The sequence below is a fragment of the Ammospiza caudacuta genome, chromosome 17, assembly GCF_027887145.1.
Source record: "Ammospiza caudacuta isolate bAmmCau1 chromosome 17, bAmmCau1.pri, whole genome shotgun sequence".
In the NCBI taxonomy this organism is placed as follows: domain Eukaryota; kingdom Metazoa; phylum Chordata; class Aves; order Passeriformes; family Passerellidae; genus Ammospiza; species Ammospiza caudacuta.
The window spans coordinates 4,985,355-5,013,099 of NC_080609.1; the positions used below are offsets into that span (position 1 = coordinate 4,985,355).

The window sequence follows — 27,745 nt, forward strand, 5'->3', positions numbered from 1 at the left end:
TTAGCTAATCCTGGAGACTCTTTTTTAAAAAACTTTTATGAAAAATTACTGAAGGAGACACAATTTTGGTCATGATTCCATGGTAATCTGAAAATAAAGTGATTAAACATAAATTTAGTCAAATAAATTCTGATTTTTAAAAATCATGTATCTGTTTTCTGTATCTTCAAAACCAGAACTTGATTATCTCATTTTGTGATGGTTTTCTGTTGTTCCAGTTACTTTTTTGTATGTAGAGATTTTAAAGGGCTATAGGACAGAAGGTTTTTGGTATTAGTGAATATCAAAGAATTTGTTAGAGAAAGTCTCATCATCTCCATTCTGCACAGTAAAACCCCAGAAATTCTGTGCAAAGAGGTGAGGTTGGATTAGTTCAAATTACCTTGATTTACTTTAAGGATAGATAAGTAGAAATGGTTTGCTCTTTTTTTGTTAGTTTATTTGTTATTGTTTGCTCTGTTTTGTTTTTTTTTTTTTTTTTTTACTAGACCAATTTCTCTAATAAAATGTATTGAGATCTGAAAAGGAAAAGGTTATATTTGTATGTTTCCCATCACTGGAGTAATTTTTCTGAAATTTCAGTGAAGATGGGGGAAAAACCCAGCAACTAAATTAGATAATATGTATAAATTCATAGAAATGCTTGTTTTTAGAAATCCATCCAAGCCTCAGCACTGACTTAATTTTAGTTCTCAGAACTGTTTTGCTTTAATCCCTTTCCAGCCACGAATTAAACGGAAGAAAATATTTACAGTGCATCTACTGCATACCAAGGGAATGGCCCACACTGCCGGGCCTGGCCAGTAACTTTTGTGTTTTTACCTCATGAGGAGGTTGAAATGAATGAACACGAATGTGATTTCAGAAGGTTATGCCTGGTTTCAGTGGTGCTCATTTCAGTCTCTGCAGCAAAAGAACTGCAGGGCTTCCAGTTTATTCTCTTTTTTAGTACAGGAGATGTCATCTTTGAGCATGTTCAGCAATTCATTATTATAAGGAGACAACAGGATCAAACAGGATCTCCCTTGCTTAAAACATTGTAGAATATCCTATATACACATATGTGGTTCTGCCTTTTTGGTAATGTTTGAATATTGGGACCCAAAGGAAGTAAAAATGTCGTATGTTCTGAGATTTTGGATCTTTGCCTGTTTAGTATTTTGGGGGATTTTCACCTGGGTTCCTTGCAGGAAGACAGTAGTGTTGGATTTCCTGGACATCTTTATTTTGAAGTGTTCACTTTAACAACACATAATTTGTGACATCAGGTTTTGGTTGCTTCACTGAATGCAGTTTAGTCTTCTAGTGGTTTAGATTTAATTAATAATGTACTAATTGATACACCAGACAAGTTCAAGGACACAACCTCCCCACAGTTTCACCAGCCATCTAATTTATATGAATTTCCTCTAAGTCATGACAGTGATGCTTTAATCCATTAAAACTCACATGGAAATTCAGGGACAGAACACATTTCTTAATTTCTGAGCAGTGAAGTGTAAAACTTTCAAATGCCAGTGTGTGGCATTCACATTCTCTAAAAAATCCCTTCACCCAAGATTTTTCTCCTGGGAAGCTGAGAAGCCTCAGAGAAAAGGAAAACAATTCTTAGCTCATTTGCTTCTCCTGTGTTGTGCTCATGTGGAATGTGTTTGGGGATTGTTTACCCACAGGTGATTGTTCCATTGCATTCTGCTGGGAGTTGTTTTCACTCTTTGGTCAATCAGGGCCAAGCTGTGTCAGGGCTCTGGAGAGAGTCAGGAGTTTTCATTATTATCTTTTTAATTGAGTAAATATCCTTTCTGTAGTCATTAGTTTAGCATAGCATTCTTTAATATAATATAGTATAATAAAATAATAAATCAGCCTTCTGAGAACATGGAGTCAGATTGATCATTCCTCCCTGCCATGAGGGTCCCTGCAAACCCAATTCCAGTGCTGAACTGTGCCAGCCTGTGCCTGCTGTGGGCATGGGCAGTGTGGCACCAGCTCAGGGCTCTCTTGGCTGGTGCCAAAATGCTGAGGAGGGCTCAGCTCCCCCTGCTCAGGGGTCTCTGCTGTGCAGAACTGTGAGGTCACAACCTCTGCTGAAAGTTCTTGAAGGGGTGAATCAGTGACTTGTTTTAGCTGTTTAATTCTTGGTGGGGATTAGGCATTCATCATTTCCATCTCTGGAGATAGACTCCATTTAAAGTAAGGGGAGGAGGGGTTTTGGAGGTTGACTTGGAGTAGCAGAGATCAAAGTGAGGTGAGGTGTTGGTCTGATTTTTTAAGATTTTCTAAGCTTTTTGATGTTTACATTATTGTAATGAACCTTTTCCCACACTTTCTGTAAATAACTCATTGTTTTGCCTTCTTTTATGGAAGAAGAGAAGTTTAATAGACTACTAGTTTGTCCAGTGTCATTGAAGAAGTGGCACTTTCACCCTCCAATCCACTGTGTCTTTTGGAAATCTATAAATGTTGGAGTCAGAAAGTAAAAAATCCCTTCTTTATCTTGGAAAGAGCAGTGATTCCATTGTGTGTTGTGTCCTATAGTGACAGTGAGGATTGTTAAAGTGCTCCCCTATAACTGTGCTGAGCTCTCTACAGGGCTGTAACAACAATCTGGCAGTTTCAGGTGCTTTCTGTGAACTTAGAAGGGCAAAATCTTGCCCTCCTCTTTGTCTTTGGGCAGGATCTGTGCCCCTTTGTCACCCTGATTTTTTAAGATTTGCCTTCTGCTGTCTACATTCTTGTAATGAACTTTCTCACACACTTTATGTAAATACCTTCTTGTTTTGCATTCTTTTATGGAGGAGGAGAAATGTGATGGACTGTTGGTTTGTCCAGTGTCATTGGAGAGGTGGCACTGTCACCCTCCAATCCACTGTCACTTTTGGAAATCTATGAATGTTGGAGTCAGAAAATAAACTCCCCTTTTTTTGCCTTGAGAGCAGCAGTGTGAGTGTGTGTCGTGTTATTTCATGTCCTGCAGTCACATCCCCTCCTGATACAAGTCTGGAAGGGGGCAGTGAAGCTGAAGGACACCACTGAAGGAATGCTCAGGAGCAGAGTCAGACCAGTCCATCCCTGCCACAGCTGGCAGCCAAGGGGGATGCTGAAAAGAAGGGACACTTGTGCTGAAATGTCAGCAAAGCTGGGATTGAGCTTCGTGGCTTGCTTTTGAGGACGGTCTTTATTAACTCACTCCCTGAACTGGTTACCACAGTGGTAACAGCAGCAGTTGTCTCTGCTTGTAGCAGGAAGGACTTCTCATAAAAGTTAATCTTCCCTGAGCAAACAAATTTTAATCTGTGGGTTCCATCATCTTCTGCTTTTTAATAGTATTGCTCTTTTAATATCACTTCTTTTCTAACAAGATCATACCCTGCTCCCTTAGGCCATGTTAAAAAGGTCAGTCACTGAGTGGTATTTTAATTTAAATAAAGAGTGAAAGACAGAGTGTTTTTGCTAGAATACTAAAAGATCACCTATTTTAATCTTCCTTTTAAAGTCTGTTTAACTATCTTTCTTTGAGGCTTTTTCTATGACCTTCAACATAATTTAAACTTAATTTTAAATTCATTATTCATGCCATTAAATACTGAAACCCGTTGCTTGTTGCAGTTTATTTCTCTATTAAATGCATGTGTTCTGTTGGTTTTGTTTGGTTCTGTAATGAATTCTGATGCACTGGCATTTTAAAATACAGTAGAGAAGAATGATTATTTTGAGAAGTAAAAAAACCTCAATGTGTAAACATTGTATTACATCAACAACATTATTTAAGGTGAATAAGGAGGTGGGGGAAATACAGGTTGAACTTGTGGCCTCTTAGCTTGATAAATTCCGGGTAAATGCCACTGTCCTGTGCTGCCCTGTGTGGCTGGGAATGGGCTGCCCTGAGTGTTCCCAATCTCTGAGGTGCTTCAGCTGCACACAGCAATAACTGTGGCAGCTCCACTGACACCCTGGCACCTGCTCTATATCATTGTTTTGGCTTCCCCATTTCTTTCTCACTTGGTAATTGAGTTTCATGGCTTGGTGCAGGAGATGGAATGAACTGCAGATAGTTATGTTATTATAGATTAGCCATAGTGATACTGGGGTTTGTAGAGACCTGATATGCTGCAGGAAAGCACCCAGAACTAATATCACCGAATAAAGGAAATAAATTAAGCCCTTAAAATGATGTATTTTCATTGCCAGGGAGCAGTTTTTTCCACCCCTCCTGAAGCTGATGGGCTGGTATCTCATCTGCTCTAGCCAAGTAGGAGCTGCACCCTTGCACAGCAGTGCGAAGCAGATACACAGATTCTCATCACTGCAGAACACATGCACAGTTATTTTTTTGTTGTCTGTCAGCATTCAGGTACTTTAGTAATATAAACTACTTTTATATCTTCACTTGATTCAATGGCCTTAAGCGTGGCACAATTACAAGTAGGTGGGTAAATAAGGGAAAAATCCAGTGTTCTGTTAGTGTTGCTTCCCAGAGTTTTTGTCTGGCAGTCATTAGCAGTACAGGTTAATTGGAGAAACTTTTGAAGAGGGTACAATGCACTGTTAAGGGAAAAAAAGTGCCCAAAATCCAAAGTTAAGTTACAAGAGTGAAGTAGCAGAGCTATAACATTTTACAGTGTTCCTCTGGGGTTTTTAAAGCAGGGGAGAGAGAGAAAACATTTCCCAAAAGCAGACGGTTTCCTAAATTTGGCACAGCTCTGTAGGTGGCAGGAGCACTGACGCTGTGACCCTGGGGCATTATCAGCACTGTCACAGTGACCTGATAACCTACTGGGTATCCCCTGCAGCCCCCTGATCTGTGGGTGACATGTCCCATGCAGGTCCCTCATCTGTGGGTGACATGTCCCTGTGCCTCTGCATTGCCATGCAGGAGCCAGGGTGAAAAATATATATGAATATATATATGAATGTGAACTAAATATATGAAATATATGCGGAGACCCACTGCAGCTCTGGATTGCCATGCAGGTCCCATAGCCAGGGTGACACTGTGACCCTGGATTGCCTTGCAGGTCCCTGCTCTGTGTGTGACACTGTGGCTCTGCATTGCCATGCAGATCCCTGAGTCAGGGGTGACACTGTGGCTCTGCATTGCCATGTCCCTGTGTGACACTGAGGCTCTGCATTGCCATGTCCCTGCTCTGTAGGTGACACTGTGGCTCTGCATTGCCATGCAGGTCCCTCATCCGTCTGGCTGTGTGCCTCTGGATTGCCCTGGAGGTCCATGTGTGACACTGTGGCTCAGGATGGCCATGTCCTGCTCTGTGTGTGACACTGTGGCTCTGGATGGCCATGCAGGCCCCTGTGTGACACTGTGGCTCAGGATGGCCATGTCCTGCTCTGTGTGTGACACTGTGGCTCTGGATTGCCATGCAGGCCCCTGTGTGTGACACTGTGGCTCTGGATTGCCATGCAGGCCCCTGTGTGTGACACTGTGGCTCTGGATTGCCATGCAGGCCCCTGTGTGTGACACTGTGGCTCTGGATTGCCATGCAGGTCCCTGCTCCCTGTGGCTCTGCGATCCCACACCAGGCCCTGCTGAGCCAGCAGAGTGTGACACCCCTGCCTTTTCCTTGTCCCCATCCTGGAGCCCCCCCAAGGACATGCCCTGTCAGACCAGGACACCCAAGGACATGCCCTATCAGACCAGGACAGCTCCCAGAGAAGGACAAGGCCCAGCCCTGCCTGTGCTGTTTGAGCAGAGAATCCCAGCCCCTCACGGAGCTGGTGATGTCTGTCTGTCCCTCAGCTCCACTCCCAGCCAGCCCAGGGGCATTCCCAGCCTGTCCCAGCAATCCTGGGGTGCCAGCTCCCCCTCCCCAGGACCCTTCAGCTGGTGTCCCCTTTGCTGAGCCACCCCCAGCGTGGCCCTGCCATCCCCAGGCTGCCAGGGCAGATTGATGGGCTCCCCAGTTAATGGAATCCATATATTCTGTCACCCTGCAGGACCTCCCTGGGAAATTACCTCCCCTTTCCTTGCTCTTGGAGAAGAGTTATTGTGTGGGAGCCAGACTGGGATTAGCTGCTTTTATCCACAAGACAGATCTACATATATCTTGATTTTTTTTTACTTCTTTTTTAATTTTTTTTTTATTTTATCCTCTCCTTCCTTTCCCCCCTCTCCTTCCAACATCTTGAAGTAATTTGTGACAAGGTTAAATTTCTGTACTGCTTATTGAAACACACATTAGGGCATAATTTGAACAGGATTAGTGAAATACCAGCTCTCTACTGGTACATAGTTCTGCATTCTCAATTCTGTTTGGAAAAATATAATAATGGATAGAATAATCTGCTAATTCTATCCTATAACAGATGGAATGTGTGTCCTGGGCCATATGGCTGCTGGTTTGGGCTGTTTGGGATATCCTGTTGCTTTTACCATATATGTTGTTGCTTTGGAGCTTGCTGGTGTGATGTTGAAGCGCATACATTTCCATTCTTCACAAGTTCGTAATTAAAACCACTCTAACTGTGAAATATAGCTAGATCTAGGGCTGCCTGAGATTTGAGTAAAGGTTTATATGAAATATATGCAGAGATCCACTTTATTGGGTGTGTAGACAGAAGATAAAAAAGAGCCTTCTTCTTATGTATATTTTGAGTTTATTTTAGTGTCATCAGTGCAAAAATAATTCTGTTAATTTTGCTAAATGATACTGTGCATGTGCTTTTCTCAGTTTACACAGAAGTAGTATTTGTGGAAAGCTTAAGATAAAAATTATCTTTCAATTTGTCAGAGAAATGAGTCTCCTGTTTCCATTCCAAAAAGCCAAGATGGATAATCTGGAACTTTTGAAGGGGCCCATATTAAATTGATTCTTCACAAAATTTTTGTGTATTGATGAGCTGAGGCTTATTAAAAAAATGTGATTATGTTAAGATAGCATTGCTGTCTTTGTGAGATTCACAAGTTTGTGTGATAAATGACCTCCCTTGGGATTCTCAGCAGAGAATTTCAGAGCTGGAGTGATTTTACAGCCCATTGCTGGTGCTCTGATTTGTGTTATTGTCCTTGACAGGGGAGCAGTGCTGGGGCACAGCCATGACCTTTATGTAAAGCAGCTCCTGTCACCTGGTTGGGTTTGCAGCAGGGCAGGGCTCCACTGCTGCCAATCCTTGCTACATGTGGTGCTAAAAAACAGATTGGGGGGATTTTTTTGTCTTTCTTTAGTTACAGCCAAAGCTCAGGGCAGAGCTCAGCTCCAGCCCAGAGTGCAGCCAGCCCAGGGGGTGCAGGGACCCCAAAGCTCACTGTGTGACCCCAAACCTCCCTGTGTGCCCCAAACCTCCCTGTGTGCCCCCAAACCTTACTGTGCAAGCCCAATTTCATTGTGTGCCCCAAACCTCACCTTGTGCCCCTAAACCTCCCCTTGTGACCCCAAACCTCACTGTGTGTCCCCAAACCTGCGTTACCCCAAACCTGTGTGATCCCAAACCTCAGTGTGCTCCCAATTTCACTTTGTGCCCCCAAACCTCACTGTCTGTCCCCAAACCTCACTGTGACCCCAAACCTCACTGTGTGCCCCAAACCTCATTGTATGCCCTCAAACCCCACTGTGTGACCCCAAACCTCACCGTGTGCCCCCAAACCTCACCGTGTGCCCCCAAACCTCCCTGTGTGACCCCAATTTCACTGTGTGCCCCCAAACCTCACCTTGTAGGACCCAGGCCATGCTGGGGGAGTCTGGGGTTGGGTCCTGGGCTCACCTGAGTGGGCAAAACTCAGAAAGAGGAATTTCTGAGAATGATTATTCCATCTCTTTATCCATCTCCTGCATGAGGAGCCCACACTGATGAGTTCCAAATACCACCTCTCCATGGTATTCAATAGGTTCCTTTTTCCTTGATTAATTAATAGAGCCTCTTTGCTTTTCCTCAAATTGAGTCTTTTCTCATCCTTGTGAGAGCCTTTGGTTTGATACACTCAAAGCAGTCAGAGGTGCAGAATTTTACTGAATAACAAAATTCCTGCTTTAGTCTAGATGTATTTTAATTTTTATTGTGGTAATGCTGTTTGAAAAGAACAGTCTTTTGAGTGACTTCTGTCAGATTAAAAATCAGTAATTTAAACAAAAGCAGAACACCTTTTAAAAAGATAAATCCAGTTAGAATTTTTTATGAATAAGAAGCTTGACTAGGCCAATATTCAAGCAGCAATCAATTTATTAATTAATATGGTAAAGTATGAGCAATACAGTGCTGGGTACAGAGGGGGAACTTTTCCCTCCAACTGCACACCCATAGTTGAGGTTACAGGTATTTATAGGGGTACTCAAAAGCTTTCCCAGCAGTTTCTATTCCAATTTTTACTCATCAGCAGTTTCTATTCCAATTTTTACATCCCAATTCTATACACTGTTGTGATCTAGTTTTTCTCAGGATGTATCCCAAAAGGAACATCCTCAGATGGTGCTGGTCTGGTTTCTGAAAGAAGAAACACGAATCCCATCTGGTGAAGTCCAGCTCCCCAGATGTGTGTCCACCTTTAATTACAAGAACTATAAATCTCATAACAGTGATGTCCAGCTTCCCTTGGTCGAAGCCATAAACCCTCGAGTTGATGTTCATCTTCCTTTCTCAAGCTGCTTTTCCCTGTTTTGGTAAGGCGTGAGATAAACATGTTTCCTTTATATATATTCTAAAGCTATAGTTTCAAAGATACAAGCAATATTCTAAAATTATTTTTCAAAAGGTTATTGCGAAACTCTTTAAGGCTTAGTTACAAGGAAAGAGCAACATCCTTAATGCCTTAATTCAAATGCTCCTAAATCAACTAAGGCTAATTTCAAACAAAAGATAGGTTCAAAGGCCTTCTTCCATGCTTTACTTTCCTCAGTTATTATTAGAATTCGCAACTGTCCCATTGTTGGTCTCCACACATATGGCAATCACACATACACACATTGCCTGTATGTACCTGACACCAAACACAGCTGTCTATTTCACAAATCCCTTTAGAAGTGTGTGGTACACTGCACACAGAATCCTTAGGCCCCTCAGCTTCAGCATTTGTCCAACATGAACAAATTTTTTTCCAGCATGAGCCTGTCTTTAACTGAGATTGGAAGACAGTATCACTCTTTGTGTCTCGAAATGCTTTATTAAAAGTGTATCTTTCATGTGAGCCTTTGCACCTACTTTTCTTCCCTAGATGAATTGAAATGGTCCACACATGGATATAGAAGCTATTATTTTCCCAGCAGGATGTTAAACTGCTCATCAACTCTTGCAGAGCCAAAACACTTAGGAAAACCACGCAGGTGAAGGAGCTGCAGCTCTAATAACCACGGGTCAGCACTTCATCCCCAGCCAGGAAATTTTTCCCCCCTTCAAAGAAGCTTTGCTCCCAAGACCAGGACACTTTATGCTGCAGAGAACTGTTTTACAGGGGGCTGGAAATCATCAAAAAAAGGCTCCACTTTTTTTGCTGAAGCAGGCACAGATGCTGCCTGTATCACAAACCTGCTCTCCAGGTAGGATCTGGCTGCTGCTGCTGCTTTCTGGCTTTATTTTGCAGGGTGTTGCCAGTTAATAACACCCCTGCACCCTCCCTCTCTGACTCAGACCCCATTGGTGTGATTGGAAAGGCAGAAAGAGGAAATCAGGTCTATCAATATGGAAATACACTTCTATCAATATGGAAATACATTTCTCAATGTCAAGGAGGATTTGCTAAACTTGTGTCAGGAGTTATCCATAACTGTACATTGAGAAAAAAATTAATGTTTCTTCTTTCTATTTTTATGTGGTTCGTTGTTTTATTTTGTGGTTTGTTTGTTTTTCCTCAACTGTATAAACATGTAACAATGCCTATTATGAAAACGATGATGATTTTAAGCTAATAGGATTGAAGAGAAAAGTGGATTAGAGTAACCCCAAAGAAATGGTGCTGAGTGTTTGGACAGGGACTTTTCATGGGGACACATACTGATAGGACAAAGGGGGTTGGCCTTAAACTGGAGGAGGTTTAGACTGGAAATCGGGAAGGAATTGTTCATGGGGGTGCCAACAAAAATGTGAAATATCTATAAATCCCCTCCTCTCCAGTTTATAAAGCTGTAAGTGAGGCTGTTGAGGGCAAGATTTCTCTTATATGTGGCTTATTTCAGACTTAAATACTTACAATAACTTTTTTTTTCAGTGTCTGAATCTATCCTCTTCTGAACATATTTGACTAGATCTGCCAAGTTCTATGTTTTTCTGGGAATACAAGATGCCCTATGCTATTAATCTTTTTACAGCAATGATTGACTCAAATGGTTTGTGGGAAAAGGAGGAAAAACATATTTAGTAAAGATCTCTGGTAGAGTTAATTTGTCTCCCTGTGGCTCTGAGACGTGCAATTCAGATTTCTGCGTGCTGTGGACACCCTTGTCAATGTATTGATGAAGGCCTGTGGGAATACAGCAGTTTTAAAAAATATTTTAAAGCAGAAATTCCAGAGTACTTCATATGGATGACGATCTTTTTGCTGTCAGCAACTGTAAAATATAGCAAAACTGAAGAATATTTTATTTACATTTTCAAACAATAGATGAATTTTCAGGATGCTCATTAAAATAGGAAATAGTAAATGATGAAAGGTTTTCTTTAATGGAAAGTAAAAATGTCATGACATCACCAGAATATATTGGAGAGCAGGAAACAGAGCAGCTCTTGCCCAGAATGCTGATGAGCTGAGCTGCTCAGCCTTTCTCCTGCACGTAGGAGGAATGTATTTATGTATTTTCTCTTTCTGTTGTATGTTGTTATATATTTATACACAAAAGTGGATAATGCAAAAGAAGTTATTTCATCAGTAATGTCCAAGAACTGCACACCAGGCTGGGAGCAGCTAAAATTTGTTCATTAAAAGTTCATGGTCTGTTGACCTTTTCTCGTTCAAGCCTTGTATTGAGTCCACTCCTTATCTCTGCTGTGCATGGCAGATTGTTTAGCATATTTCTTGTGTAGAGAGTGACTTTGAGTGCCACAAGGACCTCACTTGGCACTTGCAGGCATAAGCAGAATGTGTTTGAAAATGTTGCTGTGCTCTCTAGTGGATAATTTACTTATAAGTGCCTAAGAAATTAGTATCAACAACAGTTACCAATTTATATTTCACTTAACGGAAAGACCTTCAGCAGAAGGGCTCTGCTCAAGTGCAGGGCTGTGTCTGCAGGGAACACTCACAGGTTTTACTGCACACATTTCATTTCTGATACATTCAGGGACAGACCACATTCTGTAGAAGCTTTTTTGTAAGACTGGTTTTCGATGTGCAGGCAGCAAGAGGGCTTTATTTGCCAGCCTATCTCAGATCAGGGGAGATGAGCTTGCTCCACATCTCGTTGTTGCCAAAAACCTTGGCTGGCCCCTCAGGCGCCCAGCTTTCAGTGTTTGAGGCACACCTTACCCCTCAAATTCCAGGTTTCCAGAACAAGGAGCAGTGTTTGCCTGCTCCTGACCTGGGATGGTGCTGCTGGTGCTGAGACTCTTTCCTGGCTTGTGGGAATCTATAAAATTAGAGGGTTTGGAGAAAGTTGTAAAAGGCAGGCCTTAGATACAGCAGAACTGTGAGTAGAGCTAAAGCAGCAGTCATGAGTTAGGTTAGCAGAAAAATTATTTAAACTGTAGAAAAAGCAAGGGCAAATAGAACAATGGTCTGTGTATTAACGCTTGTCTAGAATAACTCTCCAAGCTACAGAAAAGTTTATCTAGCGAGATATTAGGAAGGTTAAAGCTTAATAATGTGTGTTGTGTTTTAAGGTACAAGCAGGTATTGTATTCAAAATAAGCAAGCAATTTTTAACCAAAGGTACCTGTGCTTATGGTGGTTGGATGGAACTACTGTCAATGTGCTTTTGCTTTGTGTGATTGGTCAAGAAGCTTATACAGTAAGTTGTAACATTAAGTTTTTTGGCCTTCTTCCTGGAATGTGAGCTGCTGGCCTCTTCCCATTGTCATAATCATGTAATGAGACTGATGCTGAAAAATAAACAGCTCGAGGCAGTTCCACAGCAGCCCCATCTCATTTGCATCTCTAAATAACCCCCCTTGCCAGCATCACTGGATCAGTTAGTGAGCTTGCGCCTGGCCTTCCTATCCCCATCCTTATTTCCTTTAGTCTGTTCAAATCCTTGCACTCTGGTTTGTGTTCTTCACTCTTCAGGCAATTATTTTCCACCCCTATTCTCTCCAGCCCAGCCACCATCTCTGGTGGCATCCTGCAGAGTTCTCAGATAGTTCAGTGCTGATTTACACTGTGGCTGAGGCTGCCATTCCAACTGTCCTGTCCTTCCCTTGGCCTGTCAGTTATTCATTGAAGGCCTGCCATTTCTGCTTATCTGACTCATTTCCAGCTGCATTAAATTTATTGAGCTTATTATTGTTTGAAGATTTATATACTCGAGTTGGCAGAAATAAAAATGTCCTTCATGGGAAAACTTGATTTCTGGTGTTCTACATGACAGATTGGCCTCTTTGATATGGGCCCAGAGCTGTGTATGAAGATGCCTGGAATGGTGAATCATTGTTCTAATGACCAAATAATTGGAGCAGCAGATTTGAATCAAATGGCATCCTGTTCTATTTCACAAGAAAAATAATTTGGTTTGATTCTTCATTGAACTTCTGTTGTCAGGTTCAGCAGTGAAAAGCTGTGCAAACTTTTCCTCGTGTTTCAGTGGATGTTTTCACAGAATTCCTAAAATCTGCCTGCAGTTGCAGCTGTCTGCATTTCTGCCTCTGCGTGCAGGTGCATGGGGAGTAGTTCAGGTGTTACTGAGTTGTGCCCAGGCAAATGATTTCATATCTCCTTGGAAGTGGTAAAAATTATCCCATTTTGTGTAATTTTATTGCTCTTTATCAATAGTATATAGTATAAGACTCATCCAGAGAATTAAATCTTGCTGTATTCTCAACAACTCTCCAAGTCAGGATTTGGAGTAGATTTAGACTTTTTCAAAGTCTTGATGCAAAGATGTTTCCCTTCATCCACATGCCAGCCTCTCACTGTTCCAGGTGACTCAGTTGTGACTGTTCAGGTACCTTTTTTCAGTCTTCTGTTTGCAAATATGCAAACAAATTGAATGGGAAATAGGAACGAGAATCTAGGAACAAGTTTTCCCTTTGGTGGTGTTTTTCTCCTCCTTGGTTTGGGCATTTAGATAAGTTTTAATTTAGTTTCAGGTTTCATGCCAGATTTCAAGGTAATGATGAGTTTTAATTTTATATTTGTTGTTCCATGCTCTCATAATAACAGTATGAATCTACAATTTCAATAAATGCTGCACAACTCCACAGGTTAGAAAACACAGAAACACAGTTTATTTGCTCGGGGGGATATGTAGTTATAAAACATAAACAAATATGGAATATTTTATTCTCTTGAAATATTGGTAAATTCTAAGGATGTTGATGGAGCAACCATTTAAAAGTCTTAGAAGGGCTGTGCTGGAAATCTGCAGAGTAGGTGTGACACTTGGAAGGCATTTGTGTCAGGAGGAGCAGCTGAAGTCACTGTGTGAAGTTGGCATGAAATAATAAAACTGCCAGAGCAGAGGTGCAGTGATGCTCACTCACTTCTCTAGGTGTGGAAGTTAATAAAAATAGGAGAATCTTTAAATGGTGTTCCGAAAATCATCCTGCTCTGAGTTCAATTAGTGAAATCACCCAAACCCCACTGCTCTTGGAACAATACAAAAAAGATTTAATGATGTGTGAGAATTCACAAGAATGCAGGAAATTTTCTTTTCTGTTGTAAATTAAACTTTACCCTTCCCATTTTATTAAAAGATGATGGCACTTTATTGCCAGAGCCTTCCAGCCTGTTGTAAGCAACTGATCTCAACAACTTCTCTACAAAATATTCCTGACCATTGTACCTGGCATTGCAACTCAAAAAACATCTCTGGTGCTATTCTGTTTTCCAAATAATCACAATCAGGTTGTGCTGTACTTGCTTGTCTGTTAAGGATGTTAGATATATGTGATAAAAATATATAGATAATGTTTATTCAGTGCAGCAAACATTCAGGTGAGCATCACTGGGGCTTGGGGGTAATTTGGTTCACTTGTTTTTCTTGTGTTCTCTGTTTCATTGATGGAATAATGGTGAACAGTATTTCTTTTAAAAGTCTCAGCAAATGTATTAGTTTGGGAACATTTCTATGATTTTTATAGATAGAAATATAAAAATACAGATATATCACAAATATATATATCTAAAATTATAACCTCCTAAATCTTTTTGGGGTTTTTTTGAACTTTCCACTAGAATGAGACATGACATACTGAAGCTTTGAGTAATATTTTATTGCAATGCAGTAAAAAGTTGACTTGCAGTTTTATTATTACTGTAATTTTCATTCAAAATTTTATATCCACAAATTATTTTTTTTTCAGTTGAAGTCAACATGAAATATGTTGCCCTGACTTGTGTCCTGAATTTTGGCTCTTTCCTTTATGTGCTGTTCAGAGTGTGGATGCCATTTTGTTTAACAAAATTAACACTTAATAGTGGTTTACAGCCTTTTAGTTTGTCTTCTGAATGGGTGCATTGAGGGTTTTCCAAAGAGAATAGAGGGCAGCAAAGGTTGTGAAAATATGTGAACCTCTAGAAGTGGTGGCATTTGGTAGCAAATTCTAAATGGTAGGAAATTCTAAAATCAGGAGGGGAAACCCACTGATACTGGGATGGAATAGTAACGCTGACTCCTTGTGTGCTTTCAAAAAGAAGCCTGATCTCTCTGGAAAAGCATGTTTGGTGGAAATTGGTGCCTGGAGCCGGGATGTGGGCACAAGATTATGGTGAAAATGGAGTTCCTGGTTTCCTCATTTGGAGTCCGGAGTTTCCTTTATTGCCAGCTCCAGCTCCGTGTGCTGTGCTGTGTCTTTATTCCAGCACCAGGCTGAGGAGCTCTCAGTGTGCAAAGCATGAGCTTTTATTTGAAACCTGAGTTTGCATTTCTGCCACAGCCGCACTCTGTGTGCCCCAGCATCAGTGCTGGGAGGGTGCTGGCAGCTGGCACCGAGCTCCAGCTGCTGCCAAAGCACATCTGCCCAGCCTTGCTCCACCTGGGCCAGCTCCCTGTCCAGGAGAGTGTCAGCCCTCAAAATACCTGGTCTGTTTTCCCACACTGTCTGCATTTTAAGAAGTTCATGCTGATATAGATTCCTCAGGGCCATATGGTAGAAAGAGGTGGGGAATGACAGGCATCTGACTCCACTGACTCAGAATGCTGAACAATAACTTCATTAAACTTTGCTATATTACATTAATACTATGCTAAATTATATACTAAAGAATACTAAAGAAAAACCCATGACTCTCTGTGGAAACCCAGGGCACTGGGAATATTGCTCTGTTCTGGGGTGCCCTGAACCCCCAGGGCAGCTCTGACTTTGACTTTTATTCATGGAGGAAGTTTCCTAGACTTCAAGATAGACTAGAGTTCACAAAAGTGTGAAATAGGTTATAGAGATTAATGTAGGTGTATCACTTAGGCAAAAAAAAAAAGTTTTAGGATTTTTTGTATGTCGTAGATAGAAGCAAGATGGAGGGCACAGGGTGTTGTCCTGGGTTTCTTCTTCATGCTTCGTCTTCCTTCCTCTTCATGGGTTTGGGTAGCATTTTGTAATTGTGCAGAAAAGTCAGCATTGCAGCTTTGTGGGATCAGTTATTGGGTTGAAAGGGAAATAATCTAGGTGTCAGTTCTTAATTGGACAGTTTAGTCTTAAAAGACCTTGGAACAAGAGATTGTTGGCCATTTTGTGCCTTCTAATGAAAAGCTGCCAAACTCACAGTAGTGAGACTGTTTTACTGATAAGAAATAATAAATACTTGAGTAGAAACATGAATTACTGTCTCAAGTGCCTTCAATCCAGACCCAGAGAAACCAACGAGTGGTACCACCACAAATGTCTCCTGACAGCCAGGACACAGCTTTGGCCCAATTGGCCAATTAATGCAAACAACCATCACCAGAATCCAATTACCAAATCCCTTCAGGTAAACAATCTTCCTGACATGTTCCACATGTGCAAAAACAGGAGCAGAGAATAGCGCTAAGAACTGTTTCCTCTTTCTCTGAGGTTCCTTACTGTGATTCCTAGGAAATATCTTTGGGAAGTTGTGCCTGCCTGCTGCTCTCTATGAAGAGAGCTGTGGCTACAACAGCCACATTTCTGGTGCCCAGCTTCCAAGCTCTGTCTAGAGGGAATTGCTGCACACTACCAGGTATGAGTGCCAAAAAAATTACCTTATAATCATAGAAATGTGTTTTATCCATACTTCAGTTATTCCTGAGTTTCTGTGAGCCCCATCCCTTTCAGCCACCCAAAATGTCCAGTATACCCAGGCATAGGGAGTTGTGAAGCAGCAGAATACACAGTGTCCTCTTCCTTTTCCTGGCTTTAGATCGTTTTTCATCCTACAATCTCATGAAAGGTAGAAAGGAGCTGTCCATCTAAGTTTTACTTTACTATCTTGTGAGGGACACTGTGGCATGCCTGTGTTTTGAGATTCCTGCCATTGATACAGAGAAATTAGAAGGGAAATATCTGATGAACTTGTTTTCCTTGCCTCTCATGAACAATGTATGACAGCTTTGAGAAATCGTGTTCAAAGGAGTCATTATGGTGCCGTTTGAATTAGTGAAATAAAAGTAAAGACTTCTTATTTTCTAACAGCTTATTTTCCCAGTGGTTGTCCAATAATAACCAGCACTTCAGTCACAGGGGCAGGGAGTTCACGTGTCATTAGCACACTCTGAAAGCTGTAATGCCTTTTTGATTTATTTATTTTTTGATTTATTCATTTTCTTGCTCTGCAGTTTGGGGTGGAACCCTTGCAGTCCTGAAGCAGGGAGTGCCAGAGTGCTTTGCTGCTTTGGCATTCCACTGTGCATCCAACAAGGAGAATTCTTTGAGGAATGGCACAGAGGATGTTGTTGCTATTGTGATTTTTGAAATTATCCCACAAGTTTTGTGCTTTTTGATGGGTACAAATTAGTCCTGTGATGGGTAAGCCTCGGAAATGGCTAATTCTGAGTTAGAGAATTTTTTTGAGTTTTTACTTACCAAGATCTGCTGTTGCTTTGTGATCAGTTGTGCTTTGGGAGCATTAAAGCATTGGAATGAGAACTCTGCTTACTAAACCGTAACAAAAAATTTGTTCCACTTTGAGATTACTTTTTTTAAAATGAAAACCCAAATGAAAAGTGCTCAGAGTATTTACACTTCAAGTGACCTCAGCACAATTCGCAGTTGTTCAGCAGGAGGGAAAAATCTCCAAGTTCTGATGTTCTAATTTATCTTAAAAAAGATTCCACAAGACAAATAAAACCACTTATATTCATTTTTCTCCCTCGCCTGCTTCCATTACTCAGTAGTGAACAAGACATAAAGGTGATCTGAGCCTCAGAGTTTAACCAGAAATAAAATACAGGAATGTATCCTGGCCCTCGCACTTGGGTTGTATTTTCCTTTAGAAAATTCTTTCATGTGCTTGTGGGATATCAGAGATAATGATGTGTTGAGTAGGGGCAATGAAACGAGACTCTCAGTCAATAAATTTGCTCAAAATGCAAGCAAGTGAAATAATCTATTGTCTGGTGGAACTGTTCTATGCAGGTACATAGTTCAAATCATTTCAAAGCTTAGGCTCCAACAGAAATTGTTGGGTTGGAGTATAGCACGCCAGAAATTAAATGTCATTTATGTCTCTATGCGGGAATTTAGGACAGGGAGAAGAATTGAATTGAATTGAAAATTTTATTCTGACTCCTTAAGAGTCAGAATAATACTTTACCTTATCCTATTAATGCTGAACTCATACCCATGCTTGTAGGAGATTTCTATTTAGAACCAAAAGTAACCAAAAAGCATTTTTAGCAGCAGAATGAACTTTCATGAGAATTTTTAAACCTGGTGATGCTTTTTTTTTTTTAATCGTTCAAAAGAGAAGGTTTTTTTAATTATTGTGAACTTCCCATTACATATTGGACTGTATGCTGTAATGTTGATGTAGTCAGTGTAGTCCAACAGGTCTGGGTTAGTTCAGTTAAAAACTCATAGCAAATATTGCCTGTTGAAAAGGATCTCTTAAAGAAGACTTAAATGACCCAGCTTTATTTTTTTATATATTTTAATGTATTCCTACATTTACAATATTGGGATAGCAATAATTATTTCCCTTCACAGTGGCATTTTCTTACAGTTTTTGAGTCAGGACCAGAAACCTTCTGCTGCCTTAGTGGTTTCTCTCTTTTCTAGACTCTTTTCCTGCTATTTTGCATGCAAATCCTGTGCTGTCTGCAAGCTGGGCCATGGATGGGTTATATACACAGGTCATTAAAGAACTTGCCTGTGCATCTCCAGATTTATTAAGTGACTTGGAGTGCCACTCTATCAAGCCATTGTATCCAATTAGTACTTCTCTCCCTTACAGAAGGATTTCTTGAAAAATATTTGCAGTTTATGAAATTATATCTGCAATTATATAGGCTTTTGGGTAATAACAAGTATATTTTCATTTTTCAGTACATTTTATTGTGCTTTGTTATGAACTGTTTACAGCAGTTCTCGCTGGCAGGGGAGAGGAGAGAGGGAGGGCAAATGGAGCTGAGCGTGGAGTAAAACCAAGGGAAATCTCATATTAAAGATTCACCAATGAATCTTTACAGAGTTTATGCAAATCCAGTGGGTATTTTGTGAAAGTGCTAATGAGTGTCTCATCCTGATGACTGCAGATTTCCCCTTGCATTCCCAACCACCCCAAATCCAACCGAAACTGCTAAAATTAACACCATGAGTTCACAACATTTTGTCAGAAAAACGTGTGAAATTTGTTTTTAAAATATTGTGCACTCATTATTCTTGGAAGCATCTTACATGGATGCTGATATAAACTATCCTGTGTGCATGACAAACTTAGCGTTGGTCTCCGTAAATCCTTCTGGAGCACTGTCTATTTCTGAGCTGTGTTTTGCATCTCACTATAAAGCAAACCCTATAATTAACTGCCCTGGCACTGAGGATCCTGTGGGAATGTATTTGTTTACCAACAGCTACCAGGAGCAGCCCTTTTTGCCAAGCACATGAATCCAAGAGTGGTTTGGGCTGGAAGGGACCTTCAAACCCATCTCATGCCACCCCTGCCATGGCAGGGACACCTCCCACTATCCCAGGTGCTCCCAGCCCTGCCCAGCCTGGCCTTGGGCACTGCCAGGGATCCAGGGGCAGCCACAGCTGCTCTGGGCACCCTGTGCCAGGGCCTGCCCACAGTCAGTCAAGGATTTCTTCCTGAAGGACGTGCTGGTCCTTTTGCTGAGCCTGAAGTGGGGCCTGGGATGTGTGAGGTGACTTCAGACTCATTGATTTAGTTAATCTCAAAAACTGAAAGGTAAAAAATTAAATTTAAAAAAAAAATCATTTTGTTCCCCTTTACTATAAGAGTTATACTCAGGGTTTGAGCACTCCAGCCAGCTCACTGCCCTGTGTCCCCATTCCCTTTCCTTTTGCTGCATGGGCCATCTCTCCTCCCATCTCTCCTCTCAACCTCTCTCTCAGCTTTTGCTGGGTTTGAAGTTTTGAGAGATTTTCATGTCCCTTTTGCTATCTTTTGACTCAGCTTGGCAAACATATCCTGTCTTTACAACTAGGGCAAAAAAAGCTCTTACAAGTCATGAGAACAACCAAAATCCAGGAACATTTGTGGGGAAGGAGATTTTCCTACCACCACTCCAGGACACCACTGGTGGGATGGATCAGGATGTGGCACCAGGCAGTTGGGCCTTTTTTGGATCTTTTATGGATCTTTAATTTCTCTGCCATCCTGTTAATATAACCCAGAGTGCTGTGTTTGGATCACAATGAGATCACAATGAGCCTGTTTATTCCCAGATACGTAGTGCCATCGTTCATTTGCACATTAAAGGGAACTTCGCTCCAAGAAGACAAATTCGAGGCTACGGAAGCTCTGTGATTATTGTAATGCTAATCTGTATTCAATCCCATGTATGTGTCACATCTTGAATGCTTTAAAAAATTAATTAGTCTACTGTGTTGTGGCACAGATGAGCGGGAGCAAGGGGCTGCTTGCATGCACAAGCTGTGACATTCTCTGTGCCAGCAGGACTTTAAAGGAGAGAAGGTCCCCAAGAACTGAGCTGGAGGTGGGCTCAACCTCTGCCTTCCACCTGATAGTGCAGAAAATGTGGCATTTGTGTTGCTGTGTTATATTAAGTGATGAAAATATGCTTAAATTATCTCAAATAACAGTCCCTATGCTGCTTTATATCCTGTATTTATGAAGGTATTTAAGTCTTTGCATTCATTTTAGGAGGAAGTGAACATCATGCCTCTAAAGCTAGTGACAAAAGTCTCACTGGCGTGTTCTGCAATCTGGAGAGCAACTGCAAAGGAAAATAGGTGGAGTAAAAATAAATACAGCTGCAAAATAAAGATTTGTTGTTAACTAAGAATAAAGGATAGGCAGTTACCCATTTTCTCAGCAGAATTCTACCTCCATCCTTCTCACACAGCTGCCCAGGAGTCTTTCTTTGCCTATTTTCTGGGACAAAAATCTTCTAGAAATCTCTAAACTCTCATTCTCTTTTCTTTGCTCAGATGCCTGTGGGTAGGAGCAGGCACGTGCCAGACTCACTCACGGTGGTTGTGCTCACTCTGCTTTACTGAGGGGGCAAAGGCAGAGTGAAAATTCTCAATTCTGTCTCCTCTGGGGCTCTGTGCCTCTAAGGATGGCTGGGGAGCCTCGGTGCTCCCTCAGTGCCTCCCAGCTGGGGCTGGGCAGTGGTTTATATTGAATTTATTTGATGTTCTGAGCAGCACTCGGGGCCCTGCTCTGTGCCAGAGGCTGCACTTTGTCATTTGGAGGTGTTACCTTGCAGCATTTGGCCTCCAAGGGGATGCACTTCCAGGTTTTTTAGGTATTTTCCATTGTGTTTTGGCATTTCCCCACCCTGGTGGGGTGAGCAGTGTCACATCTGTGTTTTCCTGGTCATGGGGCTCTGTAGACAAATTAACCTTTTGCAGTTTTATTGAGGAAGCAATTTACATTAATACTGTGGGAAGGAAAAAGTGTTGCAGAATTGGAAGACATTTTGAATTCATAGCATAGTAAAAAGTTGTTTTTTCTAATTACTAAACAAAAAAATGTAATTTTTTTGGGAAAAACACCTAAATGCAGATCCAGATTACCTCTGAAGGACATATAGAGTGAGATATTAAAGTCCATATTGCAGCCTTTACTAGTAATCCCTGTTCCTGTGGCAGTGCTGCCTGCTTTAGGAATGCAAATTCCTGTGACTACTTTAGCATTTCAACAGGGCTGTGAATATGTATAAGCACAGAAGGAATTATTTTGCTTCAAGACTTTTCAGAGACCTGTTTCTTCTTCATGTTGGTAGATGTGTTGTTACCTTATGTTTCACATTAAGCTTTGCAACAAGCTCAAAAAAAGAGTCAACAGTTTTGAAAGTGAATGCTGCTGGTAAATGGTGCCTTCCTTACACTTGACAAAAATACAGATTTTTTTTCTTTTATTTGGTACTTCTTCAGAAACTTTGCTTTATTTTAGGGCTTTGGATAAGTAATTCTTTTTTGAACTTGACCTCCTAAGCAGCAGTGGCTGTGCAAAAAATCCCTATCCTGTGGAATGTGAATTTTTGCACTTTACAGGGGGGTAAGTACAGGCATGGCTGGTTATTTTTATAGCAGTTTTCATAGCATTTCTGCAGGAAACTTTTTTTTTTGTGGCAATGTTTGAAGTAACATTTATTACAGCAATACTGTTTTAGTTGCATCAAAATTATGTTCCTCTGCTATTTTATTGATGGTGTTTGATTTCTTGTTTCTGAATGAAATTAGGCATGACTTTTTGGACAAAATATGGAAAATAAAATTTTAATTTAATCTGCTGAAAACTTTTGCGTTTAGCATTGCAGTAAGAGTGTGAAAGTACCTTTGGACACTTGCAATGTTTAAGTTAATTCATTTTTAAACTGATTTAATTGCATGATTGACAGAAACAGAACTAGAACCTTCAAGAGAGATTGGTGACATCAGTAGCAAATACACCTTGGGAAAATACAACCTCAGCTCTTAATGCAAAATGGAGCAATTCAGATTGGTATAATCACATTTACAAATTTGCTATGGAGGCTGCTTGTGAGCAATTGGCTAAAGAAAAGCACTGACATTTTGAATATACAGAAAAATGATTTCTGAAAACACCTAGTATTTTGTGTCACTGCTTTTTTGGAACATCTTTTACATAGGTCCAATGCTAAACCCAATTATTTTTGTGTACTTTTGTAATTAGTTTCACTGTGCTCTTATCAGCATTGTGGATGTTTGCAGGATCCAACCCCTGGAGAACATTTTAAAATTCTGCTTGGTAGAGAAAAAAAACTTTTGTTTTCTGATTGTATTTCTTTTCCTAGTTCAGGTTTAAAATCCTTATCATTTAGATTCTCTCCAAAGAATATTATTTAGCATGAGTTAACATCCTGCTTTCTCGGATGTGGATTTCCTTGAGCTCCAGTTGCTCTGTTGGGTCTGTGGCATCTGATGGACGTTGGATTTTTTAACACATTGGTTGTCTGGCTCAAAGTTGCACATGGAAACCACAAACCCTTTTGAAATAAAGCTGCAGCAGGTTTGTGACAAATCACAGGATGCTTTTCCATCCGAATCTGCTTCATTAGCTTCCCTTGTGTGGTGCTGCTCGTTAGGTGGCTGCAGGAAGAACCATTCCAGCAGGAATCCATCAGGCATGGAGAGCCCCCGTGTGTTGGACATGGACCTGCATCCAAGACTAAACCACATTTCACTGTAGTAAAAGCACTTTACAAACTGGGCAGGTGCAGAATTGCCTTCTGCTCGAGATGCTACTTTTGAATTTTTGCCATTATTCACTTTCCTTCAGTGGTTATGTTGGTTTTTAATAGTTCCCACAGTGCAGAAAGTCAGTTCAGGAAATTATGGTTAAATCAGTTACCCACTGAAGGCTTTGAGCTGGAAGCTTTCTAGGATGACACGTGCACCTTTGCAGCAGTTTAAAAAAAAACCTCCAGCTGCACCATTCACTGAAAGGCACATATTTTACAGTTAGCTGCTGTGGTCTGCTTCTCTGTGATTTTCTTTATCAATTGGAAAATTCAGAAGAAAAAACACTCCCTTTTTTAAGGAGAAGAAGATGTAAGGGATGACAAACTAAATTCATTTAGAACTTTTGGTGTGCCATGAGACATAATGTGATGGTGCTCATCTGTAGCATTCAATGAGTACATTGAAAATACTTGAAGATAAGCAAAAAGGATAGAAATCTAGAATGACTGAAACCTCAACAGCTGCTGCCATCACAGTGATATTTCAATTATGTGAGGTTTGTCCCTGTAAGTGTGATGGGAAGGACAGAGGTTCAGGAACTGTGTGTGTGAGAAGGTCACAGTGAGGATCCCCAGCAGCCGAACCACAGCAAGGCTCTGCTGTGATTCCCCCTCAGCTTCTGCTCATCCCACAAGGCTCTTAACTCTGGGTCAGGGTGTGGCTTAGAGCGTCTGGTTCACCCACAGCTGCTGGAGAATCCCTGCTGTCAGACAAGGGCATCCCAGCCGAGCTTCTGCATCCCCCTGTGGTGAGCCAAGGACAACCCTGGCATCACTGGGCCGTGGGAGATGTCAGATGTTTCATCTCCAGTTCTGCTGGGAGGTGGAAGAATCACCTTATAGATTCCAGATATTTCATCTCCAGTTCAACTGAGAGGTGGTAGAACCAGGGTTACCCACCCCTGAGAGAGAGTGCTGAAAAGGAATGTGTAATGTGCATGGATTTTTATTCAAGGTTACTCTTTCTATAGACTGAAATATAAATTTGCAATGATCTTTTTTGAGTTGGGCATAGGAATTCAGACCGATATTTTGATTTTGATTGTTCTCACAACTTTGTGAGTGCAGCAGTGTGTGCTTTGCCAGTGCTTCCCCCTGCCCCCCTTATTTTTTTTGCTAATGAGATAATTAGTTTATTCAAACTCTTTTTCATTACTTGAGTGAAGCATGGGGATCTCTGAAGAGCAGCACTGAGAACCACATGTAGCATGTGCCAGAACTGCAGGTCCTCTGATTGAAGGCCCATATGTGCTGCAAAGGCTCAAAACAACAGGCCAGTGGTAATGGAGATGTTTTCTGACTGCTTTGACTCTGAATGGTCTTGCCCTGGACAGCCTGGTTGTGTAAATTAGCAGTGCTAATTGCTGCTGGTGGCATTTTTAATGGATCTGACCTTACTGCTAGGAATATATGGTAAAAATCAGATTTAAATAACAGAACTAATAAGCCAACCCATCGTATTTTGTTGATTGTAAGTGGTAGAAGATGGTATTTTAGTAATTCCTGTATTTTACTTCACTCGTGTTTTGACACACAGGGTGATTTAATTGGAATTTCTAACATTTCAGTGCTTTAATGTTCTGAAACATATTAGCTCTGCCTTAGCAGTTAGTGTTTATTCAATCTCAGAGCACTGTAGGGTCATTAATCCTTCGAGCCCTCCTGAGAAGTCAGAGATGGGAGACCCTGGAAGTTGTATTATTCTAATTTTACAAGTGGGAAAACTGAAGTGATGAATAATGTGGTCAAGGCCACACAGTGAGGCAGTGTGACTCTGAGATGTTCTGGCTATTAAGCCCAGTGGCCAGGCCAACCCTTGCTACATTCTCTTTTTAAATTATTCACTTCATTGTGATTAAGGTGCCTTAATGGTCCCATAGTCTGTCTAGGAAGAAAGTTTAATAAGTTGAACATGGCTACAATAAAAACTTCCAAACAAGGAAAACACTATGAAATTACAGCCCGAATTTAATATTATTTTCTATATGTTAAGTTTTCACAGAACATAATTAAACCTTGTCTCTCCTATTCTGCCAGAAAGTATTTTTATTTAAAAAAAGGAAATTATTGATATCAAGTTATTTTCCAAGAGATCAGATTGTTCTCGATTTTCATTGCAGAATAATGATAAACATTGAAAGATGTTTAGTAAACTTTTTGGGGTTTTTTTGAGAAATAGTGAATATGTGGTATGGAAATTCATCTTACAGAATTAGAAAAGTCCTCTGAGCAGCCTCTTGAGAATTTTTCAATAGAGCACAAGTGGTTGTTTGCAGATTGTAACTTCAGTTGCATAAATAGATGTACTTTGAAATAGCAGCTTATTTGGTAGGGCATAAGCAGTGCTTTTGTGTAGTGAAAGGGATCAGTTTTTAATGTTCATCTGAAAATTTTTTTCTTCTCTTCAAACGGGTTAATTGCTGCCATCTCTTGTGCAAGATTTTCAGGGTTTTTTTTCAGTTCCAGCCAGTCTTTGTCTTAAAAATGAGGTAGTCTGCAATATTATTCAAAAAGTAATTCAAAATTTAGCAAGAGATAAATCATCATTTAATCAAAATGTTAACCGTAAGATCGATCCTAGTAGCGAACCCCTGCAAACTTTAGCGCCACGTCCAGTATTTTAACAAGCAGCTAATATTCAGCCCATCCATTAAGCCACTGCTCCATAAATGAATTATTGAGTGTAATCTCCTCTCCCGTGCCCACCTTCCTTTCCCACAAGGCTGTGGTTTTTAGCTAAGCCGGCGTGGAGCCGCTCTTATCTCCGAATAAAACAAACCCGCTCCTCCGAACGCCGGCGCTGCCGAGCCCGGCAGGGGGGAAAGGCAGAGGCAGCCGCGGGCTCTCGGCGCTGTCGCGGCGGCATCCGGAGCTCAGCAGCGGATGGGAACTCACCCGGCCCGTCCCGCGGCACCGCCGGCAGCGGCGCGGCTGTAGCGGAGCCATCGCAGCGCCCCGGGCAGGACGCGGCCGTGCCCGCTGCTGCTGCAGGGCCGCCCGGCTCCTCCCGCATCGCCGCCCAACATGAAACCCTGGCAGCTGCTGGCGGGCGTGGGAGATGCCCTGCAGGTGAGGCAGCGGCGGCTCGGAGCGGGCTCGGCCGGAGGAGGGAGGGAGGGAGGGAGGGGAGGGATGGATCCATCCTGTGCCCGCCGGGAGGGGCCGGAGACGCGGAATGGGGGCTGCCCCACCTGCGGGGACAGGTGAGGGGGTCCGGACAGGTGAGGGGTGCGGGGATGCCGGCCAGGTTGAGGGGTGTGAGGATGTCGGTCAGGTGAAGGGATGCCGGCTAGGTGTGTGTTGCGGGGATGCCGGTCAGGTGAGGGGGCTGGTGGCCAGGTGAGGGGGATCCGGCCAGGTGAGGGATGCGGGGATGTCGGAGAGGTGAGGGGGTTCTGGCCAGGTGAAGGGTGAGGATGGTGCCGGCCAGGTGTGAGGTACTGGGATACCGGTCAGGTGAAGGGGATGCTGGCCAGGTGGGGGGGGATCCGGCCAGGTGAGGGGTGTGAGGATGCCGGCCAGGTGAGGGGGATGTCGGTCATATGAGGGGCACGGAGCTGCCGGCCAGGTGAAGGGGTGCAGGGGTGTCGATCAGGTGAGAAGATGCGGTGAGTTCGACAGGCTGAACAGATTCCGGGCTGCGAGGCAGGCAAGGGGGTGCGGGGGTTTGTTGCTGCCGGCCGGGTGACGGGGATGCAGGATGCCGGCCAGGTGAAGGGATGCCGGTCATATGAAGGGGATGCCGGCCAGGTGAAGGGATGCCGGTCATATGAAGGGGATGCCGGCCAGGTGAAGGGATACCAGTCAGATGAAGGGGATGCCGGCCTGTGTGCCGGCCCGGAGCCCAGGGATGCTCGGGGCCGAGCCGGGTGTGTGCCGCACAAACTCCGCGGTGCTGCCTCCAGCGTGTTCCTGTGGCTGCGAGCGCTCCTCGGCCAGATGCCGGCAGAAAACAACGCGCGGGAGGGATTATCCATCCTCCCTCCGTGTTTGGCTCAAGTTTATGTGAACTTCATCTTCAGAGAGCTGCTTGGCTTTCTGCGGATGGAATATGTATTAGCATTTATATGAAAGGGAGCAGGAGTCTCATTAGAAGGGGTTTGTCAGGTGGATTATTGCCCGGTGGTTGTTATTGCAGGCAGGTTACAGGATTCCTGACCAACCTGTGTGCCTGTTTAACTTTAGGGTCCCTGTGTGTCACCAGCATAATATACATCCTACAAACACAATTTATGAGTATTTGGAGGTTTTATTGCTGTACTTGTTAAAATGCATGGGATATAACAGCAGCAGCATTTTGTTAATAAATACAATTTAAACACACAGGTAATTTTGGTTAATAATCCATTTATATGTGTTTGCATTAAAAATAAAAAAAGAACAGGGTATAAAAGACTAGGATTTAAAAGTGCCTATCGGTTTCCAGCTGGATATAATTGCAAAGTAATTTAAATACTTTGAATGACTTTAGCAATATTCTTGCTTTAAAAAAACCCACACACTTCAAAGTATGAGAAAAAATGTTGAGGGGAGTGGGGAAGTAGGATTTCTCTAGCTTTTAAAAAAGGACTCTTGTGCGGACTCCTAATAGGGATGTAATATTTTTGAAAGACTTGCTGTCACATGGAGGAGACTGTGGCGCAGCCCAGTAGTGGAATGCTGGGCTCTGCAGTTCAGACACCGTAAAATCACATTTCTTCCAGGGCTGTACATTAAATTCCACCTCAGGTACTTGATTTTGATGGATACTGAGGAATTTAGTAAGATCCAAACCACCCTTTGTATTTGTCACTTCTGAAGGGATAAGGAATTTGGTTATAATACAGAAGTAATCAGGATTTATG

At 42.0% G+C, this 27,745-nt stretch overlaps 1 protein-coding gene across 3 annotated transcripts in view; it reads left to right on the plus strand.

Annotated features, from left to right (window-relative positions):
- RBFOX1 (RNA binding fox-1 homolog 1) overlaps positions 1-27,745 on the plus strand; it is a 1,162,152-nt gene that overhangs the window by 530,108 nt on the left and 604,299 nt on the right. Inside the window, exon 1 of one of the 3 annotated variants that reach the window (XM_058816192.1) lies at positions 25,762-25,970. The exons of the other annotated variants lie outside the window; for them this stretch is intronic. Within the exon in view, the coding sequence (XP_058672175.1) occupies positions 25,926-25,970 (45 nt within the window). The 5' untranslated portion in view covers positions 25,762-25,925. Of the gene's footprint in view, positions 1-25,761; positions 25,971-27,745 lie in introns of those variants that run through there. 3 annotated transcript variants of the gene reach the window in all.